The 13,054-nt window shown below is 44.1% G+C and overlaps 1 protein-coding gene across 4 annotated transcripts in view; it reads left to right on the top strand.

Annotated features, from left to right (window-relative positions):
- Positions 1-6,901: 6,901 nt before the first annotated feature.
- NTRK2 (neurotrophic receptor tyrosine kinase 2) overlaps positions 6,902-13,054 on the top strand; it is a 371,375-nt gene continuing 365,222 nt past the window's right edge. Inside the window, exon 1 of one of the 4 annotated variants that reach the window (XM_077148538.1) lies at positions 6,902-7,340. In XM_077148538.1, coding sequence (XP_077004653.1) covers positions 7,129-7,340 — 212 coding nt within the window. In that variant the 5' untranslated portion in view covers positions 6,902-7,128. The remainder of the gene's footprint in view (positions 7,341-13,054) is intronic. The other 3 variants (XM_077148537.1, XM_077148542.1, XM_077148541.1) reach the window with 3 other exon arrangements.

The following is a 13,054-nucleotide window of genomic DNA, read 5'->3' as shown; positions in this document are numbered from 1 at the left end:
CCTCTAAAACTAGAACATCATAGCAACAGAATTTATCAAAAATGTCTGAACTTTGTAATTGCTTCCTAAAATCAGAGATTTTAATGGAATTCTGATTGGAACAGGAAACTGATAATAGAATGATCTAGTGCAAGCTTTCTTGTTTTCCTAAATACCTTAATTGAGATATAGATTTTTAATAAACTGAACATATTTAAAGCATGCAATTGAAAAGATTAAAGTCATCACCACAATCAAAATAATGAATAATTCCCAAAGGTTCTCATGCCCGTTTGTCATCACTCCTTCTGGTTTTTCCCTGTCTATTCTTCTAATTTCCCCAGGATTCACCGATTGTTCTCTCCTCTTTATTTTTCTGGAAGATAGAATTGGTATTATTACTTTCATAACAGTTTTGCAGACTTCAGCAGTGAAGCCATCGAGGCCTAGAGTTTCCTTTGTGGGAAGATTTTTAACTATACATTCAATTTCTGTAATAGCTACAGGGCTATTCAGGTCATCTATTCTTTCTATAGTGAGCTTTGTTAGCTTGTATCTGTCAAGAAGCATGTCCATTTCATTAAAGTTGTTGAATTTATTTGCATATTTTAAAACTATATTCCTTTATTATTTCTTTAGTAAATGTAGACTGTGTAGTGTTGTCATTGCTATCGTTTTGTTATTGGTAATGTGTGTCTCCTCTCTTCCATTCCTAATCAGTCTAGCTGGACATTTATCAATTATTGATCTGTTCAAAGACCCAGATTTTGGTTTCATTGTTTTTTCTACTGCATTCCTGTTTTCTTTTCTTTTTTTTTACATGTATTATTTTATTAATTGCAAAACCAGGCATATAATAATTATAACAGCAAATAACAGGCATGTTGAATATTTTTGGGCCATTTTGAATGGCACCTTGTACATGTACATAAATAACAATACTGCTTTTTTATTACTTTGACATACAGTACTGTCAAGAGTTTTATATTTTTATGTATCTACTCAAGTAAATGAGCATAAAGGAAAGAGGAAATAGACAGTATCTATATCATATAAGGTAGATATTCTTATGTCTTTCTGGGAATTAGCGTAATATGCCCAAGAAACCAGGAAACATTTGCGGCTGAGCTATCCTAAGAAAACTAAGAACAGCTCCCTGATCTCTTTTGCCACAGGCCACCGGTTCCACTATATTCACCTCTTTAGTCATTAAAGACTTGGGAAATAGTCTAAACCTAAATGGTTACAGATAATATTGGTGTATTTGTAGTTCATTTTTGCACTGTTACAATTTTTTACTGCTAACCCATTTGAGGCCTGAAGTATTTCTTCTTACATTCTCTAAAAATACTTTTTGATTGTTGTTGTTTTTTTTTAACCTTGCATTGCTTTTGTTGGTTTAAATACAGTGTGTATGTAAACAACTCCTCAGAAATGAGAGACACTTTTTGGAAATACAATGATCCATGTCACTGGACTATCACTACACTCAATAGTGTTGACTCGATACATTTAAATGATAAATGAGTTCATGACTAAACTTTTCAAAGGTGTGTTTGAAATAGGAAGATTCTTATTGACAGCATTTAGTGTATTAAGATGTGTTAAGATGTTTATCTGGAATCATAAAATTCAAACCATGCTTATGTTCTGTAATGAACCTAACTTTAAAAACTTACCACAATTCATTAGAAACTCAGAACCAACCAAAATGGTATGGGTTAAAATAAAGGATCAATCTAAGCCAAAAAATAAACTAGCAAAGTCCCTTTTTCAGATTTCGAAAACATATGACAATGTGTCTATTCCCCAAATTAAACAATCTGATTGTCATTATTTCTTTTCTTCTGCTTACCTTGTGTTTAATTTGCTCTTCTTTTTCTGGTTTCTTAAGGTGGAAGTTGTGGTCTTTGATTTGAGACTTTCTTCTTTTCTAATACATTTAGAGTTATAAAGTGCTCCCTAAGTACTTCTTTAGTGGCATCCCACAGATTCTGATACCTAATTGTGGTGGATTGAATTATATAACCCGATTGAGACACGTTCTTGGTTTGATCTGTGTTCTGTGGGTGTGAACCCAGTGTAAATATCGGTTGAAGATGTTGTTTTAGCTAGGGTGTGGTCCAACTAAATCTTGGTGGGTCTAAATCTGGATTGCTAGAGTCCTTTATAAGCAGAAAAAATTCTGACCTAGTCAGAGAAAGCCTCGGGGAGCAGCGAGAACCCAAGTTAAGTGGGAACCCAGAAGAGAGATGACAGGACATTGCCATGTGATGGGAAAGCCAGAGGGGCCAGTGATTGGCGGTTAGGCAGAACGTTACCAACCCTAGGAGGTAGCCAGCTTTCTGACCTCCCAAACTGTGAGCTGATAAGTTCTCGTTTTTGAAAGCCAACCCATTGTGTGCTATATGTGATAGCAGATCAGGACAACTAAGAGAGTAGTGTTCTCATTTTCCTTTTGGATTTCTTTTCAACCCTGTGTGAGTGTCAGATACCCTTTCCTTTAATCCTTTTGGTGGATATTTCTCTGGCCGCTGGTAGTTTCCTTTCCTGCATATGCTAATCGGTACTTTGAGGAATACTTGAGAGCAGGTGTCCCTCTGCAGATCTCCATAGCTCTCTCTCTTGGTCACTTTCCTCCCTGTTTCTCTGCCCTCCTTGATTTCCCTGGACTCTCAACCCAAGGGATACTATGAACATGTCTAGGTTACCCTTCCTTGAGCCAACCACGAAGATTCAAGGCAGAAGTTGGGGCAATCATAGGGCTCAACTTCTTTATTTCCCATCCTTAGGGTTCACTGGCATTCCTTTTCTTGTGTCCACTGTCTTGAAAACTGTCTTTTCATTTAGTTGGTTCAGCATTTTGGTCATTTCATTGGGAAGGTAAATCTGTTCTCTTCACTCTATATAGTATTCTGTTGTGTATATGTGTGTGTGTCTGTGTTTAAACAACCTAGAATTGGTGTTGATATTAACTTATTGGTTTATGCAACCATTAAAACAAATGAAATAGTAGACAATAGAAAATATCAGTGTATTCCATGTATTAAGGGTAAATAAGTTTGTTTTGTGAAGGCATTTTTCAGTTATATGTATATATGTATGTGTGCACTGGGTCGTGATGCAAAAGGCATTTCTTACTGTGGATTATAGTCAAAAGACTTTGAGAACACTTTCCTAGGTATATCATGATCCAGTGAACTTAGAGTCTATGAAACTAAGTTTCAGTCCCAGCTTGAAGGTTCTCGTGATTTGGAGGAAATTGCTCCTTTTTATTTTGTCCTTCTGAAAAATGCCCATCATTTCCTACAAAGCTGTGGTCTGACAACCTGGAAATACAATCTGCCAAATACCCTGTAAGTCTAAAACAGAGACATAGCCAGAGTCCTATCAGTTAAGAAGAAGTGATTGATTGTCCAGTGAGTCCCAGGCACTGTGTATAACATGATGAGTTACCACAAAGGAAAGGAGCCGCCCTCCTCAAGCACTGGGGTATACCTGGCTGCAGGAAGTAAGACTTTCAGAAGTGCTGTGAGAAGTTAGAGCACAGGGAAGATTCAGGTTGTGGAGATAGGAGGAGAGTGTCCAGAGGAAATCATTTGGAGGAGCTGGCAGCGTCTGAGATTGAGAGTAGAAGTGGAGAGGGCCTTGGAGGAATCTTAACTTTATTTCATTCACTCATCAAACACATACACAAATGTATTTTAACACCTACTATGGCTCTAAGATATATCAATGAACAAAATAGATGAAAATCGCCGCCCTCCTGGAGCTTAGGTTCTACTGGGAGAGATAAGATTAACAATAAATAGTGTAAATAAATGAATGAAGTATTACAAGGTGATAAGTACTGCAGAAGGATAAACAGAGTCCAGGAAGGGTGATTAGAAGTGAGGCTGCCAATTCTAATTCAAGTGGGATATAGTCAGTGGGATATAGAATAGAATAGTAGTATGTATCTATTATAAAAGAAATTCTAAAATTATTCCAGTATAATTAGAATCTTTTGGTCTACAAACGGCATTTAAAAGCTTTGGATGCTGCATTGACACGTTACGGCCACTAGGGCGCAAATGGGCCTTTTCTGATTAAGATAGGGTAAGGGTGGGAGTGTAGCAGAGATGCGGGCAATTATGCGCGCGCACACACACGCACCGCTGGGTGTTCCGCAGAGGCAGCTCCACTTAAGGAAGCTGGCAAGAAAGGCGGAGGAGTTTTACTGTGTGAGGTGGATAAGACATCTTTGCCCTTGACTTCCCTTCCTTGGCATGTCCTCACGCAGCAGGGAATGAGGCCGAGCAGAGGAAAGAATTTCAGCCTGGCGGTTTAGCACCTAATGCGTGCCACAACCGAATACCCGTGGTGCTGCAGAGATGTTTCTGTGGGGCCTGCAGTGAGATTTGGGGGTGCTTTGCGGGGATTCCCACATTTACAATCAGAGGCCGGGATCTGTACAAAAGCACCACTGGATGCTTTCCGTCTCCTTGTAATATTTAAGGCATCTCGAGATCCTAGCATTCACCCTGACGTTCAGCTTTCTCGGTGCTTCTAACCCCCAACCTTTGCAGGCTGATCGATGATTTTTTTTTATGTTTTGGGCGAGACCCCCACTGGTCTCTCCTTTCTGGGCGGAGGGCTGCCGGTCTTTTCCCGGGCAGAAACCCTGTTGGAAGGGAAGAGCCACGCGCCAGCCAGGCAGGGGCGCGCACGGTGGGAAGCCGCTGCTTGCACATCTGGTGCCAGAGCGCGCCCCCATCCCCTCCCCACCGCCCCAAGCCGTGCGGGTGGCGGCCGAGGCGGTGGACGGGTGTTCAGCGGTGTGCGGGGCACTCTATCCCCGCGCGGGGGCACCAGAGCCCTCGGATGTGTCAGACACTGCGGTGCATTTTCCCAGTTCCCTTTTAAATGACTGCGGAAAAACAGACTCTCTGAGCCGCAAATTGGAAGACGGATTTTCAGACAAGGGTCGCGAGTGCCCCGCAGCCATCATTCACCTGCGCTTGCAGAGCTGTTAAGGCTTATCACCCGACCCTCCGGGATCGCCTCGTTTGTCCCTAGTGACACCCTGAGGCTTTGCCCGCGCCGGGTTTCTCGGTAGCTTAGATGTATGTCTTGCTCCCGGGAGCGCGGGCGCAGGGAACGCGTTTGCGCACACTCGCGCACACACGAACACGCGCAAGGTACGGCAGGGGAGCAAGGGCTCGGGGTGCCCCGCTTGAGGGTGGGCAGGGGAGCGAAAGCTACGATCTGGGAACGGCTGCGTCCTGTCAGGTTAAAAAATGAGAGAAAATGACGCGGCGCCACACATCGCACAGGCCACGGTTCCTTCCGCGCATTTAGGATACGCGTCAAGCGTGCTCCCTTCCCCTCACAAGCCTCTAATTTCCGAGCGTGCGAAGCCGTAAAAAGGCAGGTAAAAGATCTGATTATACAGAGCCCAGAGTTGCGTTTAGCGGTCTCCCTCCCCTGCAAAAAACACTAAGGGGAAGAGACCCTCCAAAATCGCCTATCGCCAAATAGTTGGGCCGGAATGGGGGCAGTGATCGTTGGTTACCAATGCAGAGCACGTTTTGGTGTTTACAATATTTATTTATTTTTAGGAGAGCGCGCCCTTCCTTTTAGGCAGGGTGGGAAAAGAGGACGCAGCAGGGAGAGAGGGGGAGGGAGGATTCCTATAATAAGAATCAGCGCATTTTTTCAGAGCTGAACCGAGCCGGGTTTCCATTTGATAAAGGGAGACAGCCTCTACTGTGATTGTAGGCTACCGTGGTGTGAATTAGGGACCGGGAGGCGTCGAGTGGCGGAATGGTCCATCTCAGAGGTACCTAGATCTAAATGCACACACGCACACACGCACACAGACGCGCGCGTTTACACGGTCAGGATGTGTGCGTGTGTGCGCGCTTGTGTGAACTCCCACATGCTGCTGCTTTTTGCTTCTGGCCAGTGGCACCGGTACCTCCCTCCTCCCCGCTCGTCCCCAGATTCCCCTCCCCTCCTTGTTGCTTTTGTCTGGAGGGTGCTGTGGGTTTGTGTGTGTATGAGCGTGTGTGTTTTTGGATTTCAGACTAATTTTCTGGAGTTTCTGCCCCTGCTCTGCGTCAGCCCTCACGTCACTTCGCCAGCAGTAGCAGAGGCGGCGGCCGCGGCGGCGGCGGCGGCGGCTCCCGGAATTGGGTTGGAGCAGGAGCCTCGCTTGCTCCTTCGCTCGCGCTCTCCGCGGCTAAGTCCCCGGCGGCGGGAGGAGTCTGGACCTAGGCGCCGCCAACGGGCGGGAGGCGCTGGAGCTCCGGTGAGCAGCGCGGGCAGTGCCCTCCGTCGCCTCGGCCGCCACTGTCCGCCCCCCCATGGGGCGGCCGCGTCGGCTCCCCAGGTGGGACGCGCCGCGCCACCTGCCCGCGTCCCCTGAGCCCGGCGGCCGTGGCGGATTCTGCAGCATCATTCGGGGGCTTCGTCGCGGAGTCATCGCCGCCGGCAGTCTCTGAGCTCCCCTTCAGAGGGTCCTTCGCCCGGCCTGTGCCATGGAATGCTTTATCCGGGACCCTTGTCTTACCTCCCCTCCTCTCACCTCAGGCTTGGAGAGAGGGTGGGCACACTGGTAGCCCCGGAAGCGTCAGTGCCATCGCGGAACAAGTTGATTCCTGGGATCGGGGCTGGGCACTCATCCATTGGTGGTCTCCCGGTTGGGGTCAGGGTGGAGGTGAGGGAGCACGGAGGGAGACTGTCCCAGGTTACGGTGTCTGGGGTCCCGCGCTCAATCTCATGCGTGTCTGTTTGTCCTCAGCCCCGAGGTGCGGCTCGGATCCGCGTGCGCGTGTAACGAGGAACCTGTGCCCCAGTGAGTCCCGGGAGCGCCGTCGGCCGGTGCTCGGCGCGCCGGGCCATGCAACGGCGGCCACCGTGGAGCTCGGAGCGGCGGTAGCGCCCTCTGTGAGGCGGCCCGCGATGCCCCGGCTACTGTGAGCGGTACCACCGGCCGGTACACAATCAGCTCTCGACATCCTTGACTCTGTGGGCCCGTGACAAGTACCGAGGGGTGGAGAGAACAGCGAGCTCTGGAAAGGCCGCCCAGCTCGGGCAGGGGAGGCCAGGCGGCACAGCACGGGGACACACACTCTGGCTGACTCTGGCTGGCACTGTTGGCTAGGGATGTCGTCCTGGACGAGGTGGCATGGACTCGCCATGGCGCGGCTCTGGGGCTTCTGCTGGCTGATTGTGGGCTGCTGGAGGGCCGCGCTCGCCTGCCCCACGTCCTGCAAATGTAGCGCCTCGCGGATCCGGTGCAGCGACCCTTCTCCTGGCATCGTGGCATTTCCGAGGTTGGAGCCCAACAGTGCAGACCTCGAGAACATTACCGAAATGTGAGTTCCTGATGCTTTTACTTTTTGCTTCCATCCTTGCCCTTAGGGCCGGAGCCAGACAGGCAGGTACATCTAAGGCGTGAAATGCTGTCCAAATCTGTAGAAAACTGAATTTGAAGGATGGATGGTTGAACCATCTGTCAGTTACCTGTCTGCTTTACTGGTTTGGGGCTGCTAACTAGGGAGAAGTGAGACACTTTAAAATAAGTTTTAAATATATAATAATATATAGGAAGGAATTCTTTATGCACTTTATATTCAAAGTCCTGCTGGGGTTGCTTTAGACTATCCATATGTGTGTACAATAGCTTAGTCTTGGACAGTTTTGTTGTTGTTATTTCATAAATTGCTATGTGTATGTTGTATCAAGAGAAGTTCCAGTCATATTTAATAGAAAGGAGGTTAAAATAATTAACTTTCTGAAATCTCCTGAAGGAGGTTAGAGTCTCTGCCTTAGCATCTTTCTCTGAGGTTTGGAGTTAACCAATTTCCCTTTTCATTTCATATATCAGATTTTGCTTAGGAGATTGCACCCAGAGATGGCCTTGAAAATGATCTGTAAGAGGAGAAGTTCTGAGTGTTGAAATGCACTCGGTCAAAAGAGAAAATGTGATAGTTGGAAGCCTAAAAGCCTGATCTGATTTAATTTGGACTTGACTTCCCAGAGATACAATTTTGAAACCATTTGGATTATAAATCTTAATTGCCCATTGACCAATTTCCTGGGACTAGGTTGCGTGATAAAGCAGTGTGTTGGACTCTGAGGAATGCTGGCTTTAGCCTCCGACCCCAATGCCCCTGGAAATGTCTGAGCTTGTCCTAGTCTAACGGAGAAGCAGAATTGTGTATTTCTGCTTCTCATCCTCTGATGCTTGGTGACACATTTCCAAGCAGGAACTCATCAGTCCTTTCTGCACCTCTACCAGAGGTGCTTCCCCCGCCCCCCCCCAGGAACATTGTAATTTCATACATTTCCTTAGTAAGAGATTTTATTCATTCATGTAGAGGATTGTAAGGCAGAGTTCCTGCCGGTTTTCCTTATGGTGTTGGACGCTCAGAGAGAGAGAGGCTGTCTTGGAAGTAGAGCTTGGGCTGTGGCCTTCCGGTTGGCGAGTGCGCATGCATTTTTTTCTTCCCACAGAGAACGCACAACCCTGTTTCTACCAACGTAGTTGGCCAAGATAACCTGTTTTTAAATGTAAGTAAGAGACCTTTCCAGTCTCTCATGCCTGTTCTGCTGGTAAGGGTCACAGTAGAAGGCTCAGGCAGGAGGAAATGACAACAGGACAGAGGGGAATGTGCAAGCCTAGCAGAGCTGAGATATGCCGGGAGCCGCCAACTGTCAGGCCAGATCCAGGGATCTTGGAATCTCGATCTTTTTGGTTAGGATAGCAGCAGGCAGGGCCGGAGAGGAAGACTGGAGAAGGCACCAGCCGTGCCAGCCCTCGGCTTGTCAGGCTGGTGTAAGGTGTCCGTGGTCTTTTGTCAGAATCTGTGTCTTTTTCAGGAGATGGGGGTGTCAGCCGTCAGGTGGAGGAAACCTTATGGAATGCAGAACCCTTCAGACTATTTTGAGACCATGGAGAGTGCCTTTAGACAGATGGGTATCTTTTTTTTTTTTTTTTTTGGTTTTAAATTCTGTGTTAGATGATAGATGTATCACGAAGAAGGGAACGAGATGAGGCTGATCATTTTCACGTTAATTTCTTTGACGTCAACAGTTTTCATGTCATCATTGGAGAAAAAGCAAACAAAACTATTTTTAAATTTAAAAAATATTATTATTCTAAGCCTTAGAGGTCTTAGCTGCCTGATACATAAGAAATGCAGTTTCAGCAGAGGTAGTTTATTTTGGTTCTCTACAATGAGAATGGCTATCTTTTACATTTGATGGCAGGTTCCTATTTTAAGGCTTTTTAGAATTTTATTTTTAGTATTTACCAAAGCACTCGACATGGTTGTTCATCCTCTGATGGCACTTCTAATTTCAATTCCTTTTTTTTTCTTTTTTCCCTTTTGATTTGGAAAACACTGGGACTGGGACAGCTGAGAGGTATATGGGGATAACTGTTCAGGCCAGGGAATTAGGCTAGGTAGATATGAGGTCTGAGAAAAAAAAATGCCCTTCTCTGGTCTGCCTAGCAGCTTTGTTTGAGATCAGTCAGCCTGTACACCAGTCTCTCGATCTGTTAAATGGTCCACAATACCTGTTTGGAAAGTACATCATATAATTATTTTCAGTTCTGCTTTTTTGGTATTAAAATGACATTAATGGGTAAGCATGTTTTACTCTCATCTCTATATAACACCGTCTGTGCTCGATTTCTTGTGTATTGATATTTCCTTGAACAGCTTCTGTTATTCTTTGCTAGTAGTACCAGCTATATGTGGAACCAAATTACCCATTATTCCCCTTTGTTATTAGACACAGTAGCATTCCCCAAATAACTTGCTTGAGAGTTCTAGTTCAGTGGTATTGAGATGAAGTTACATGTTTCCATTTTTTATAGGATAATGTAAGTAAATAAAATGTGATTAGAACTTGTTGAAGCAACAGTTTACCCTATCATTTAAAAATGGAATACCTTTCAGTATCTATGTATGGCCTGGACAGTGCAGCTGCTGAACCCTAGCATAACATTTTAAAAATATGTAGAGAGATTAATTCAGAGGTAGGATATTTTTGTTGTTTTTTCTGCATGCGTTATTTTAAGCTATGCTGACATTTCTTTTTCAGAGTTATTGTTTGAAACTGTTTTATTAAATATCCTCCCATTACGGTATCTTTTCGTACTCTTTACCCACTGATGTAAGCTATATTTCTCTATCTGAAATGTATATCACACCTGCCACAAACTGCTGATAAGTGGCAGCTCCTGTTATCTGGAGATGTTTATACCTAGCAATACTAAATTAAATTTTAAACACAATACCATTGTTACGTATAAATGGAATTCAAGAGTAAATCCTGTTGTTGAAATTATGTAACCAGCCATTTAATTCCCAACTGCATCAAGTGCCAAAGTGCATTGCAAAGGACAAATTCTGTCTCACCCAAGTGTTAAAAGGCATGGTTAAAATAGGTCAGGTATTTTTTTTTATTGCACAGGTTTTGTAAAGATCAATGATTGTCTTTTTTTGAGTTTCTGGGGTGGTATTCCCTGAATTTGAGGGTAATGTTTGAAGATCAGTTTGATAGTTTATGTCTTAATGCAACACAATAGAATTTGCAACTTCTACTGTCAAATCCTCTGTTTCCAATTTATTATTGGCCTGGTTAAACAGCTATAATGTTATGTCATTAATACATTGATTTTGGCCCTCTCACCTTAGTAAACTTTGCCATTACAATTAATTGTAGTGGAAAAAAAAATTCTGGCATTCACAAGGATTCAGTGAAAGGCATCAGTTTTTATTACTCTGATGTTTACTTTTCCTTCCCTCCATCGGGGGTTCTAGAACTTTGGATTGTGCTTTGCATGCATTTGAGAACCACAGAGTAAATTTTGAGTGTGGCTACATAGGCTATGCTGGACTTGTTAATAAATAAGGCAGTTTAATTTACATCATTCATTATTAAATGCAACTTGCAAGCTGGAGTTGAAACCATTTTGTCTTCAGAGAAGATATTTACAGACTTCAGCTCAGCACAGCAATTTGAACTCTTTTTTAATTTCATACCTTCAATCTCTGCAATATGGAGATTTTTATTACACTGGTAAAACAACTGAAAAGCCCATGACCCTCTGACCCCACTTTCTTCCACCTCCCCCTCTCCATCACCCGTCATCGATGTACAAGAAGATGTGTTTGGATTTTTTTTTTTCTCCGAAAGGTGATATTTCCTTATGGGAATTCAGAGCACTGGAGTTAAGAGAAGAGCCTGGGTTATATGTTATTAGAAGCAAGTAATGGGAAGTTGAGACCATGTGGTCACAGCTCCCCTGCTCTGAGTTTAGGTCTGTTTAAAGTCTTTCACTGTTTCAATCCCATAAACCTCTGTTTGTGTCTGTTTCAATATTCTCTTGTAAAGAGGTTTTCTAAACTGAAAAATTGGCTGAACAGCTGAGAGTTGAGGTCCCTTTCTCCCTAGGAACATTCTGTATGATCTCTTTGACTATATCTAGGTCGTAGGAGTATAAAACCTAGAGTTTTTGTTTCCCCGGGGAAGGGAAGTTTGAATTTCTTTCTTTTCTTTTCTTTTATTCTTTTCCTTTTTTTCTTTTTCCTTTGTGACTTGGATACTAAACAAGTACCTCCAGTTTTAACTCATTGTTCATCTTGCCTGTTAGGGAATGAAACATTGAACAATTTATTATTGAATACCATACACTGACATTACTTTATGCCTTAGGCTCACTTTGCTCTTTACCACTTGTCTAGAGAGCTTCTTGTAGGTTCAAAAGTAATAGGATAGAATGTGACATTAAACTTACTGCTCCTTGGAGCAAGGCCAGTTTTTGGTTGTTGTTGATGTCTATACAAGAAGATTTTGGGCAGCGATTATTTAGGCATGGGCAAAACTTTTACTTGCATGATGAGTTTGTGTGTGTGTGTGACAGAGAGAGAGAGAGAGAGAGAGAGAGAGAGAGAGAGAGAGAGAGAGAGAGAGAGAGAGAGAGAGAGAGAGAGAGAGAGAGAGAGAGGGAGAGAGGGAGAGAGAAAGAAACCTTGAACTTTGGGTTATTAATAGCTGATTGATCATTTTCATATTCCACTTGGTTGGGCTATTTTAAAACATAAATGCCACCCTGAGTCCCCCAACCGCAGAGATCTAAACCTTGCAGTGGGCTGATAAGTTTAGCTCCACATTTGATTGCAGATTGATCTGCATTTAAAATAGCAAAGATCCCACATAATCAGGGTGCCTTCTTGCCACTTACTTTGCTCTCTGGGGTGTCCAAAAAAACTGAGAGGTCGTAAATATGATCTAGGAGATGATCTAGGAGTGAATGTTGGCGAACATCCTAAGTTCTGGGAAGAGCACAGAGTTATGTAGAGGTACTAAGTTCTAACCTTACGTGTTTTTTTCAAAGAAAAGTATGTTATGGAAAATGGGAGTCAGAAGACCTGAGGAGCAAGTCCTGTCACTGCCACTAACTGATTCCCTGATCTTGAGGAAGGCTTAATGTCTCTGGGCCTCAGCTTGCCTTATGTAAAACAAAGGCTTTGGATGTGATGCTCAGACACATTTCTTCTGGCTGTGAAGTTCCACAAGGGCTTCAGTTATGGAGATAATGCAGTTTATACACCGCCTATGAAGCAGGGGATTGGTGTACGGGAATCCAAAGACCTTTGGTGTCATACTGTCATCCGTTGCCATGTTTTATTTGTCCACTCTGAACTTCCCCAAAGCATGTCTTTTTAACTGTGAGCTGCTAATAACACTGGTGACCTGTGGGTGCTGTGCTAATGAGCCCAAGGTCACAGGTCAGTTTTCACAGGGGTCACATAGAATCAGGATCATAGAAAGAGAGTGAATCTTAGAAATACTCTGCTCCAACCCCTCTTTGCATCAGCTAATAGTTGCCCAAGGCTATGACTCATTAAAAGCTGTATGGGGCTAGATGTCCTTTCTCTCAGCATTCTAACAAAAACCCTATTGCCTCTACTTTAGGATGGCTCCTCTCTGTTGCCCAACCTCAGATTGAGCTCCTAACCCCCCTCCCACCATTTTGAAAACATAAGAGGATGGGGTAAGAGGTGGGAAGATA

Source organism: Tamandua tetradactyla, chromosome 2 (genome assembly GCF_023851605.1).
Source record: "Tamandua tetradactyla isolate mTamTet1 chromosome 2, mTamTet1.pri, whole genome shotgun sequence".
NCBI classification, from domain to species: Eukaryota; Metazoa; Chordata; class Mammalia; order Pilosa; family Myrmecophagidae; genus Tamandua; species Tamandua tetradactyla.
This window is presented reverse-complemented; position numbering and strand designations above follow the sequence as displayed.